Source organism: Felis catus, chromosome B3, assembly GCF_018350175.1.
Source record: "Felis catus isolate Fca126 chromosome B3, F.catus_Fca126_mat1.0, whole genome shotgun sequence".
Classification (NCBI taxonomy): domain Eukaryota; kingdom Metazoa; phylum Chordata; class Mammalia; order Carnivora; family Felidae; genus Felis; species Felis catus.
Genome location: NC_058373.1, coordinates 31,325,187 through 31,336,734, shown reverse-complemented (window position 1 = coordinate 31,336,734; position 11,548 = coordinate 31,325,187). Strand labels below are relative to the sequence as shown.

Here is an 11,548-nt window from a genome sequence, read left to right as displayed (position 1 = left end):
CCTATCCTCCCACTTCTTATGGACCTCCAGGAGTCTTGGGGTTCACAGCCCCACAACCCTCCTCAACCATAGCTTCATAGGAATGCCAGCAAGCTCTACCCTCTGGGGGCCCTGGGCAAGAGCGGGGTCCCCACACTGCCCAAGCACCAAGTCCAGCCCGGGGCCAGAATAGGTCTGGGCTTTGAGGAGGATGTGGCAGCCAGCCGGATGGGGATGCACCTGGAGAAGGTCAGGCCTCCGGGCCACTACTTGGAACCACAGGAGGGGCTGTGGCTCAATCACAGCTGTCTCTGGCGCCTGCGCCTATACCCCCTTCTCACCTCGGAGATGGAAGGTATAACAAAAAGAAGGCAGGGCAACCGCTTTCCAGTCCTGGCACTGCTGTGTGACTTAGAGTAGGCCCCTTTCCCTCTCGGAGCCTATTGTCCCTGCTGTGACATGAAGAACCACCGCCTCCCTAAATAATAATACATGTTGTAAAGCCGTCTGGAAAGCCTTTGGCACATGGCAGACCATCAATAAATGACAACTCATTCCTTAACAAAGAAATGAGGAGCCCAAATCTCATGCTACTTACGTGTGGGGGGTCCAGGAAACCAACCAGGAGGCCCCACAAGCAGACCGCCCAAGGGGCCTGAGCCCCAACATGCTCCAGGCTAGCCCCAGGTGCCCCTGCTTGCACCAGCCCGTGGGGAAGCTAGTCAAGATTTAGAGACCGAACAGCCGTCTGAGGGTTTGGTTTCAAGGGCAGTTTCCATTAGGTGTCCTTTGTAAAATAAGGACAAGAAACATAAAGCCTGTTCAGTAGGTAATGTGGGGAGAAGCAGGTGGGAGAGAGAGAAGAAAGGGAGGATGAGGAATTAGGAGGGTGGGGGAGGGAGGGACGCAGGCTCAGGACAGGAAGGCTTGGGCTGTCACGCTGGGCCTTCCCTCCTGAGCATCTCCGGGTAAGGGGCCTGGGCCCCGGGGGTAGTCTCTGGATAAAAACCGATCCTGACCTTCCGAGAGCTGGAGGAGACCCAAGCTGGGGCCCCAGGCTGGATGTAGGGCGGGGTGGGGGGGGGGCCTCCTCAGCAGCATCAGCAGCCAGGCCCACGTCAGCACTCCACCCTCCAGGGGCCTTCTGCCTAATGGGATTGGACAGACCCCTTTTCCCTCAGTGGTTTCCAGGACCCAGAATGAAAGAGGCAGGGAGGCAGGCCTTGCGGAGGTGGGCAGTTAGCACTCACTGAACCCTCACAAAATGAGCTGGTTGGGGCCTAGGGTCAGGGAGCGGGAGGGGGCTCAGCCCTCACACTGGTTTCTTCCTCACGCCTGGGAACCCCAGGAAGCCCTGATGTATCTGTGTGTCCCTGGAATGGGGGCAGAAGGCTCTGGAGCTAAAGGAGCCAGCTCTGGGGCTCAGGCAGAGACAGACGAGGAGGACAGGCTAAGGGGCCCCCAGGCACTGCTGGCCTCTCCCTGCCTCCCCACTTTCCCTCCCCTGCTCTCAGGGTTTCTCTGTTAGTTCCATGTCCCTGTCATTTCTGTCTTCCCCATCTTCTGCCTCGTCCCTGGCTCATACCTGTCTATACCCATGCCCTCAGCTGGGGGCTAACAGCCACACTGGGGCCTCCTCTGTACCTGCCGGCACTCCCAAGCCCTCAGCGCCTGTCTACGTGACTACTCCCTTCCCAGCCTGCTTCTGCTTCCACTTGTTCAGTCACTTGGTCCATGACCGGTCTGCCCACCTGGTGTCATGTGAGGGCCACAAAGAAAGCCACTTGCCCCCAAACTTCCCTGTTCATAGCAAGCAAAACCCTGCCATTACGGCACCACCATTTAGAGTAAACCATTTACCTCTCTGGGCCTTTTTCTTTCTCCTGTTTTTCTTCCCTCCTTCTTTCCTCTCATGCTTGTAGGCAGTCTGAGGATACAGGAGATGTTGAAAGGGGACGAGACAGCCCCTGCCACCCCCCTGCACGCTTTCAGGAAGAAAGCAATGGCAAAGATGGCCGGCCTGCTCCCCTCACCCTGACTCCTGATTCTGGCCCCATAATACTGGAGATTTCAGGAAGATTGGTGATCCCTGACCAACTCCAGTCCCTTTCTTCTGCCTTCTACCCACCCAGACAGCTCAGGCCTAGCTCTCAGAGGGAGAGTGGTACAGAGGGAAGCAGTGACTTTCCAGAGGCCAGCTGGTCTCCAGGGAGAAGTTGGGAGGGTGAGGGGATTTGGAGTTCAGAGGACCTCCCCTTCCCCCATTGGCCAGATGGTACCTCCTCAGACATGGAGGCCCCCGGGCACGCACTGGGGACATCTGGGGGAATGTTCACTTGCTGAGCCTGAGAGGCTGGCCGTGCCTACTGACCCAGCTGATGCCTGAGGCTGGGTTGGGGGTGGAGAGCTGTGCAAGGGGAGCAGGAGGGAGCCACAGAGCCTGCTCCCCTCCCTCTCACCCTGTGCCTGCCAGGCCTAGCTGTTCCCAGAATCCTATGGGGCAAGACAGGGAGAGCAAGGGGGCCAGGGTGGGCTGATCTGGGGGAGCAGTGGCACTGAGGCTGCCTCAGCCTTATTCAGCAGGAACTATGCCTCTGTGTGCGTGATCATGAGCATAAATCCATGTCGGGTCTGCATGGTTCTGTTAACCTGAACATGGCTTTGTTATTTTTGTATGCTGCCTGTGGCCTGTTAGGGTCTGTGTGTGTTTGTGTGTCTGTGGGATTTCAAGTGTGGGTATGAGTTACTGTAGAGAAAGTGATATGGCCCTTCCCTCATGTAGCAGCCTTAGGGTTGGGCTATCTCCCAGGTGGGGAGGGGGGAGGGCGGCTGGGACAGCAGCTGGCTTCTGGGGACAAGAGCTTTTCTCGATGACCTCCTGCAAGGACCAAGGTTCGATGTCCTGCCCTATGTCCCTGCTTAACAAAAGACAGGGCAGGCTGGGCCCAGGGACACCTGGGTCCCTCAGTCTGCTCCAGTGGCCCACCTGCTTCTCCCAGGGCTGGTTCCTTGGGAAACAGGGGTCCAGGCTCAGGTGCTCCCCCAGCTTGGCCTGGTGCTGGCTCTGGGCTCGGGGGACTAAGTGGAGGTGGGAGGACAGGGCAAAGTGAGGCACGCAGACACTGGCGCATGTCTGCCCTGCTTTGCACACTTTCAAACTGATAAAGGTGAGAAGTGGAAACTTGCTCCTAGGAGGAAAAAAAAATTATATATATATATATATATATATACACACATATATACATATGTATTGTGTGTCTCCCCCTCTGGTCTCCCTCTAAAGGTCTCCCCACTGCCGTCTCTGTCCTTTGCACTTGTGCATAGGACAGATTAGCATATTTCCCATAGGTCTCTGCCAAAGAGAACCCTAGAGAGTGAGCCCCACCTCCTCTGGCTGGGCTGCCTCCTTCCTTGGCAGGTAGCTTAGACAAAGGACAGCCAGGAGGTCATCTACACGCTTTGCTCAGGAAGGGCCCTTCCCCAGGGCCTCCTCGCTGGCCTCAGCCTCCCAGGCCTTTGCTATACCCAAAGTGGGACCACTCCTCTCCACACCCACACATGTGACAGTTTTGGACTCTGTTCTTGCACAGCCAATGCAGATATTGTGGGCCAACCCTCCAGCCCATAATCCTTCTGTTCAACTGTCCTTTGAATCCCGTCCTTCCTCATTCCCACTGTCTCCCCCATTCAGTCTTCTCCATTCACCTGCCCACTGGGTCCGGTCATTCTTCTTCCTTCCCCTCATTTGCCTCATTGAAGCTTTCTTGTGCAGCCCATCCCGAGATAACCCAGAGTGCATTCCTCTCCCTAAATCTAAAAATTAACATTATTGAACTTGTACCATGTGTCAGGCTCACAGTAACTCAATCCTTACAAATTGCCACAAGGCACTTATCTTTATCCTCATTTGACCAAGAAACTGGCTAATCTATGGGTCCCGAGCTTCAGGGCCAAATGGCAGAGCCGAGACCTTAGCCAGGCCTTCTGCCCTCTGGACCACTGCTCGACACTGCCCCCCAACGGCCAGGCCAAGGGTTTTGGGGAAATCCGATCCCTCTGAGCCCTTCCAGTATGGAAGGCTGAGCATCTTGGTGGGATCTGAGCTAGGCAACTGCTGCCCTGGTTGCTGCACCAGGGGTTGGGCTTTAAGTCCCCAAAGATGCTCCTGAGACCTGGTAGGGGGAGAGTGCGGGGCCCTGGAGAGCTGGGTATGAGCACAAGACACCCTAGAGGATGCCCTGTGTCCCAGTCTGGCTCACTGCTCACTCACCGGTGCAGGGAAAGGGGGGATAGGGTGGCCAGGGGTTCTGTCTGGGACCTTCCCCCGCCCTCCCTGAGGTTTCCCAGCTTTTCCTGGGGCCTCTCCAGCCCCAGCCTGAGAACAGGTGCTACCTCTCTTGTTTTTCCCAGGGCAAGAAGAGAGGCACAAGTTCAGAAAATAATTTAATAGAGAAACCATGAATTATATTCTTTACACCTAGCCTCCTGCAAGGAAGACAGACTCCTCTTGCCCCAAGGAGGCACTGAAGGGCACAAAGGTTAGAGATCGTCAACACCCTTGTGCACTTTTTAAAAAGAATCCCCCAAGTAACTCCACGTGTGTACATTCTTCTCCAGATTAAAGTCACTTAGCTCACGTGGCGAGCTGAGGAGGTATTAACAGCGCCATTAGAGAGATGGGCGGATCCAGGCCCAGAAAAGGGAAGGGATGCACCCAGGGTCACACACTGGGGTAGCAGCAACATCAGACCTCCTGGATCGCCGGGTCCTCTGCAGCCTGATGGGTCAGGCAGCCCCCATGCGGGCCCCTTCCAGGCCAGAACCAGCCCTGTGGCTAGTAGGGGCCAAGGATGAAGGCTGAGGACCCCTCCCCTCGTGCCCCCTGGGCCAGAGCAGGAACAAGGCATGGCTTTCTTAAATTTGCCCCACCCATACAAAGTACATTATTTTCACGTCTGAAGGATTATCTTAAAATATTGAGAGGGTGGGCAGGGGTCAGCTCCCAGGAAGACTGGTGAGCTCTGTGGGGTGCATACCGTGGGGTGGGTGGTCCCTGAGGGGTCTTGGAGAGCCCCATTCCAGTGCAAGGAGTGAAGGGAGTTGCAATAAGGGCTCCCAGGAAGGGCAGGGGTGGGCACAGGCACAGCTGCCTGCTGACAGAGAAGGGCAAGAGCAGAGGGCTCCCTGTCCTGTTCCCAGAACAAAAACAGAAGCCCGATGCCCCAGAAGTGACAGGCTCAGGGTCCAGCAACCACCAAATAACAGAAGTCATATGAAGGAAACTTCTCCCAGAGTCCTGCTCCCCTTCCCTCAGGGGCCAAGGCCTAGTGTTCCCAACACAAACACGGGCCATCAGGGTCTGGGAAGTGCAGAGTATCCTGAGGGGAGCTGGGAATCCTCAGATGTGGGGGGTCGCAGAGTTGCCCATCCAGGAGGCCTGTTCCACAGCACTGCAGAGGACCACAGAATTCTGGGCATCAGTCTAGGTGAGTGTGTCCCCCATTTCAGGTGGCTTATGGTCTGTCCAGTCATCCTTCTGGGGTTACTGCAGGGTGCAAGCTGTGGAGGGGAAAAGGAGAAAGTCAGTCTTAAGTCTCTGGCCAAAAGGCAGAATCCAGGGCTGCCCCCAGCCCTCACCCCTCCTTTGCAGAGGGTCAGACCCCAGGGCAGGACTCACAGCTACGAACAGACTCCGACAGCCCCTCTTTGTCCAGGCTCTCGGCTGCCCAGCGGGACTCCCTCATCTGTGGAGCATAAAGGCGGCACAGGGGTGAGAGGCAGCCAGAGGCAGGCACCGAGCCACTGAGAGCACAAGGGCAAAGGACAGAGACGCGGTGGGGAGACCTTCAGAGGGAGACCAGAGGGGGAGACACACAAAGGGGCACAGGGGACAGCCAGCCAGGAGCAGAACTCATCCGGCCCGTGTGCCCACCTTGACCTGTTCCTTCAGGTATTCAGCTCGAGCCATGAGGTTCTGAACCTGCCAAGGGAAGACGTGCCCATGGGGTGTGGGTCAATGGGGCCTTCAAATTGCTTGCCTCCTCACTCCTGAAACTCTCCACAGCCCTCTACCCCATCAGAACAACCTCCCCCTGACCTCGTCATCCCTCCCTTCTCCAGAAAGCCTTTCCACCTGAAGCAGCCCAGCCCACTTCCTGCTGCTGGGTTCCCAGATCCGTCTGTTCCATTGCCCTGACCCCCAGCACCCGTGCCCCCTATGGAGCGCACGGGGCTACTGGTTTACCAAGTCTGTGAGGACTGACTCGCAGACTTGGAACACCCCAAGGGAAGCTGAGGAGGTCCCCCATGCAGGAGCAGGGTAAGAAGACAAGAGGAAGCCCCCCAGTGCTCCCAAACCCAGTGGGCACCTCAGCGTGAAGCAGTTCCCGCCTCCGGCCTGGGGGCTCCGCTACAAAGAGAAGGAGGACACGTGGTGAGGGCCGGACAGCCCAGGGCCTGGGGAGTGTGGTGATAGGGGGCCTCACCTGCCAGCAGCACCAGTAACTCCCCCAGGCCGTGCTGGTACAGGTCCAGGGCATCCTGCTCCCCACCAGCTTCCTCCTCCTGCAGCCACGGGGACACCAGGTCATTTCGGGTCATGACCCGGACTCTTCCTGCCCCACCAGGACCCCTTGCACTGGGCACAAACCTTGGCCATGGCAGCCGAAGCCACGTCCAGGGCAGCGAGGAGGCGAGGTTTGTCTCGGGCCATCTCTGGGATGAGGGCAAGGGCGCAGGGTGAGGAGAGCAGCCTGTTTTTCATCTCAGGGAGACCACCCCATGTTGCCTCCCCCTCGGGCTGGTGGGACGCTGCTGGGGGCCGAGGCCAGGAACCAGGCCTACCTCTGAGCAGGTCTCGGGCCGAGGTCCCCTGCCTCAGCAGGGCCTGATTGGAGGAGGAGACGATGGCTTTGAGCTCCTCAGCCCGGGACACGTACTGCCCCACCTGCAGAAGGCGAGGGGCTGAAGAGGGGCCGTCCCACCCCACCTCCCTCACCAGCACCCACCTCCAAGTTCTCCCTCTGGGTCCTCAGTGACTACTCCAAGCTGTAATGTCAGGGGGTCGACTGAGGCTCAACTAGGAGAGGAAGTTCTGGTTCTAAGTTCTAAGGAACCAGTCTGCAGAGGCCCCAGGCTCCCTCACCTGCTTCCCTTCGGAGACTCCCTCACCCACCTTTGCCTTAATTGCCTCCTTCCGCTGAGCATCCACTTCATCTGTAGAAAGGGGGGGTTCACATAAGGAGTCTGCCCTGCCCCACACCAAATTCTCTGGAATCCTCAAAAGGACCAAGTTCCAGATTTACCCTCTGCTTTGTCTCCCACAAAATTCTGGGTGGGGAGCTGCTTCTGGAATCCATCCACCGCAGCTGTGGCTGCCCCACCCCTGCTGCACCCAGGGGCTCCAGGCACTCACAGTGCAGGGCGGGCACGAAGAAGTCCAGAGCTTTGCAGTAGAGAGACAGAGCGGCCGCGGCGTCCCCGTCCTGGTCCTTCTTCACTGCCTGCACCACGAGGGCGGTCTGGGGGACAGATCGGGAGTCATGTCCGCTTCCCATGCTCACCATGAACAGAGAAGGGCAGGTCCCCCGTTCGCCACTGAATGGGGTAGATGAGCTAGCCCCCCAACCTGCCCTCACCCCACCCCATCCCACCAGCCTGCTCACCGCTCGTGCCAGGCTCTCCCCACTGGGCACATGCTCCAGGTCCACCCAGGGGTGGGCGAAGAAGTCCTGGAAGGAGATGCGACGGTTGGGGTCCCGCTCTAGGAGCCGCTGCAGCAGGTCCCGGCAGTCTCGGGAGAGCGGGGGCCGCAGGGGGAGCTGCAGGGAGGATGGAGGACAGATCACATGGGCTTCCAGCACTTCAACCCCACCCAGGGGTCCGTCAGGACTGGGGGGCGCCAAGCTGGGCCTGCGCGTGCGCCTGCTTGGCTTTCCTCCCAAAGGGGCCTGCACAACAATCCCTGGGGCCAGCCCTTTGCTGCCTGCTGTGAGCTGGTCTGGGTTTCCAGAACCATACGGAACTTCAACTTCCCCTCTAGAGCATGCCCCAGCACCACAGAGCTGGCCCAGAGCCCACACCCCAATCTGTGCAGCTGGCAGTGAGGTCTCCAAACTCAGGGCCCTGAATCCCTCTGCCCAACAAGTGTCCAAGGCCCTTCAAGACTCACCTCGATAACCCGGTTGCTCCGGATCTTCTCTTCCAGCTCCGCAAACGACCTGGAGGCAAAGGGGGGCTGCCCGAAGAGGGCTTCTGTGGAAGGGAGGCAGATGGCAGGCTGGGAGGGGATAGGGTCAAGCCTGGCCTGGCCCACCTTTGGAAGATACCCCCAGAGCAAGGTCCCTGGGCCCGTAGAGTCACATTCCTTAGACCCCTTCAGGAGTGGCCCAGAGAGGCCCGGTGTGAGGACACGTGATGTAGGATGCAGGCCCCGGGGTAGGGCCGGGGACAGAGTTCTCACCGTACAGGATGACCCCCACGGACCAGAGGTCCACACGGGCGTCGTACTGCCGCTGACACACCATCTCAGGGGCCATGTAGAGAGGGGAGCCACGCAGTACATGCTTCTCGTCCCAGGGGGACATGTGCTGTGCGAAGCCGAAGTCTGCAGGCAAGAGGCAAGGCAGCAGAGCTCCACCTGTAGCTGCTTCTACTCCAGACCTTTAAAGCCTCACCCTGGGCTCCAGGGCAGGGCTCTCCCCACCCTCCAGGCTCACCAGGATCAATCCTACCCTGCAGCCTCTGCTCACAGCCCCTCACTCCAGATCAGCCTAGAACACCCTCCTACATCCTCCTCTGGGAGCCAGAATAAATCCCACTCACCCTGCACAGTCTCCTCAGGCTTCCTTTTCCAGGAAGCCCACCCTGATCGCGTGAGCTACAAGGATAAGGGCCCACTAGGGATTAGAAGCTCAGGTTATACCTGGCTTTCTGGCCTCCAGCCTCAAGTCCATTCTTTTCCAAGTGCCATCAGGGGCCACAGCCACGTCCTCCCCCACCTCCCACCCTCCAACACTGCCACATACCGAGTTATAGGCTGAGCCCTAATCCTGGTGACAGACCAATTCCTGACCCTGCTCACACACTGAGCCTCGTCACACACTGAGTCTTGACCCTGACACTAGACTGAGCCCTGGCCCAATCCAGTCCACTTCTGGAGTCGAGTGTGGGTAGCCTGAGAAAAGTCCTGCCTTTTGGTGGTGGGGCTGCACTCCCCACCCCATCACTGTGTGATGACTCAACAGAGGGTGCATGAGAACCAGGGCTGCTGAATGTGCCCAGGCAGAGGGAGGCCTCTGCACACCCACCCTCCAAACTGCATCCCTGCTCTTCCGGACACACCTGCCAATTTAAGGTGGGGCTTCTCTAAGGAGCTCAGCAGAATGTTCTGTGGCTTCAGATCCAGGTGAGAGATATTCCGTTCATGCAGGAACTGCAAGGCACTAGCTGGGGAACAAACCCACGTGAAGCAACAGGTCAGAGGAGCCCATCTCCCACCTGCCTCTCGCCTCCCCATCTGACTCTTCAAGCTTTAATATTTAAGTATCAGGTTCCTGCCACTTCTAAGAATTTGCCCCTTATGCTCTTGGACCCCTTCACAAGTTCCCCCTCCCGGCAGGCTCCCCAGCCCTTTAGGTTCTTGTTATGTTCCTTGGCAAAGCACTTGGGTCCTACCCCTGGGCCCTGGAACATTCCATGAGTTCCTTATATTATGGAAACCTGGACTCCCCACAGATGGGGACTCCTCTCTGTCTCTCATGGCATCCTTAAGTCAAGGATAGGCACATGAGAAAGAGGGGGCCCTAAAAATCCAAGCTGGAACAGAGGCAACTGCTAAGAAGGGCTCTAAGCCTGGGGAGGGGGACTGAGGGGGGCAGAAATCATGGGAAGGGGTGTCAGGCTGGGGTCAGAGGCTTTTACCCAACTGCTGCATGAAGACACGAGCCACCTTCTCAGGCAGAATCCTGCGGGTATGAATGAAGCGAGACAGGTCACCCCCTGCACAGAACTCCATGATGAGGTAGATGTTGTCGCTGTCCCACTGTGATTATACAAGCAGACAAACAGCTTGAAGAGAACCGCCCTTCTCCAGGTCCCTTTAGGGGTGGCCCCACCCCAGGCCCGCACCTGGAAGTCTTTCAGCTGTACAATGTGGGGGTGTCGAATGCCCTTGAGGATCTCAATCTCTGTCAGTAGATTCTCCACGGATGCCTTGTTCAGACTCTTCTTGGCCACGCACTTTATGGCTACCACCTCACGAGTGTCCTTCTATGGGGACAGGAGATGAGATGATTCTGCCTTGAAGGGGCCAGAGGGCTCTGGTTCCCTCTGCCCCTCTTCCCCCATCAACTGGGCCTACCGACTTCCCATCTTCCCCTTCTCAGGACAGGGAGGCATCGGATTCTGGAATCCCCCCCCCCCGTTCTCCCCCCCCCCCCCCGCTTCCCCACCCACTCTGATGTTCACCAACCCTGTTCCATAATCTGTTCCATTGTATTCTAGACTGCCCCCACTGAGACATGTCATTCAGTGTTCTAGACCGACGCACTCCGCTTCCTAACTGGGTTCAGCCTTCTAGAACCCTGTCCCAGGGTCTTCCCAGCCCCTCAAGTATCCTCCCTGTTTTGCGCCTGTTCTTCGGCCAGTGACACCGAGCTCCACCGAGGTCTCCATCGGCCTCACCGGAGAAAACAGGGCTGCGTGGGCGTGTGTTTGTGTTTAAGACCTAAGGGTGGCAGTCGGCTCTCAGCAACCACCTCACCCACCGAAGGACACACGGACGCTGCCGGCCGCCCGCGGGCCCCTCCCCGCTCGCACGCCGCGTCTCACCTCTCGGACGGGCGCCCACCGGGGCTAGCTCGGGGTCTGGCGGGCACAGGGGCCCGGCCCTCGACGCTTCCCCGGCCCCGGGGATGCACCGCCCCGCACCCACCTTGGCGTAGGCTTTGTACACTGTGGCGTACGTGCCACTGCCCAGGCGCTCGGTGAGGATGAAGCCGTCCAGCCGCGGGGGGCCCCAACCGGGCCCCGCCATCCCCGCCGCCCCGCTCCCGCCGTTTCCTGCTTTCAGGCGCGGGGTTCCGGCGCGCAGCCCAGCGGGCAGAACGCGCGGCCGCGGGGAGCACTCCACGCTGCCCCCAGCGCCGCCCGCCGGGACTGCAGCGCGGTGGGCGGGGCGCTGGCTTCGCACCAGGTTCCCCAGGTGCAGTTCCCGGGCGCCTGGTGATTGCGTGATCCGCCAGGGCCCGCAAGGGTCCTTTGGGAACACTGAGGTCCTTGAGGGCCGAGGCCAGCAGACAAGGTCACCAGGAGGAATCCCATCCAGGCTTTATGGCTCACGTGAGGGGCAACAGGGGAGGCGCCAGGCTGAGCAGGTGTGTGGAGTGGGGGTTAAGTCAAAGAGGCTCCAGAGGGTCCCCCTCCGACCTAGACCAACAGCTCTGAACTAGAGGTACTGGGACAAGAAGGTGCCTTTGGAAGAGACCAATAGTCTCAGGAAGGGGTTTGGCCCCTCCTAGACCAGCCAGAACAGGGTGGCCAGCTGCAGAATCGCAGAATCTTAACTGTC

The 11,548-nt window shown here is 58.7% G+C and overlaps 1 protein-coding gene across 5 annotated transcripts; it reads right to left on the bottom strand.

The window, feature by feature from the left end:
- Window positions 1-4,409: 4,409 nt before the first annotated feature.
- On the bottom strand, window positions 4,410-11,102 carry ULK3 (unc-51 like kinase 3). 5 transcript variants are annotated; one of them, XM_019832041.3, is made up of 16 exons: window positions 10,913-11,100; window positions 10,108-10,248; window positions 9,901-10,021; window positions 9,322-9,426; window positions 8,441-8,584; window positions 8,150-8,232; window positions 7,644-7,709; window positions 7,394-7,499; window positions 7,154-7,194; window positions 6,823-6,925; window positions 6,629-6,693; window positions 6,465-6,543; window positions 6,348-6,388; window positions 5,912-5,959; window positions 5,657-5,723; window positions 4,410-5,538 (listed from the first exon to the last, which is right to left on the bottom strand). In XM_019832041.3, the coding sequence occupies exons 1-16, from the start codon at window positions 11,012-11,014 to the stop codon at window positions 5,522-5,524; spliced, it is 1,329 nt and encodes a 442-aa protein (XP_019687600.1). In that variant the 5' UTR covers window positions 11,015-11,100; the 3' UTR covers window positions 4,410-5,521. The 5 variants fall into 5 exon arrangements, 4 of the variants coding, with proteins under 4 accessions (XP_019687600.1, XP_003986994.1, XP_044914952.1 ...); XM_003986945.6 differs by having other exon boundaries at window positions 7,644-7,799; window positions 10,913-11,099; XM_045059017.1 differs by lacking the exon at window positions 10,913-11,100 and adding an exon at window positions 10,600-10,774 and having other exon boundaries at window positions 7,644-7,799.
- Between the last annotated feature and the right edge of the window lie 446 nt (window positions 11,103-11,548).

Excerpts from the sequence above, each read along its gene's own strand:
- ULK3 (XM_003986945.6), bottom strand. The coding sequence starts at position 11,014 with ATGGCGGGGCCCGGTTGGGGCCCCCCGCGGCTGGACGGCTTCATCCTC. Across the intron at positions 7,195-7,393 it reads CTTCGTGCCCGCCCTGCACT|ATGAAGTGGATGCTCAGCGG; the intron begins GTGAGTGCCTGG and ends CCCTTTCTACAG. Across the intron at positions 5,724-5,911 it reads ACCTGAAGGAACAGGTCAAG|ATGAGGGAGTCCCGCTGGGC; the intron begins GTGGGCACACGG and ends TATGCTCCACAG.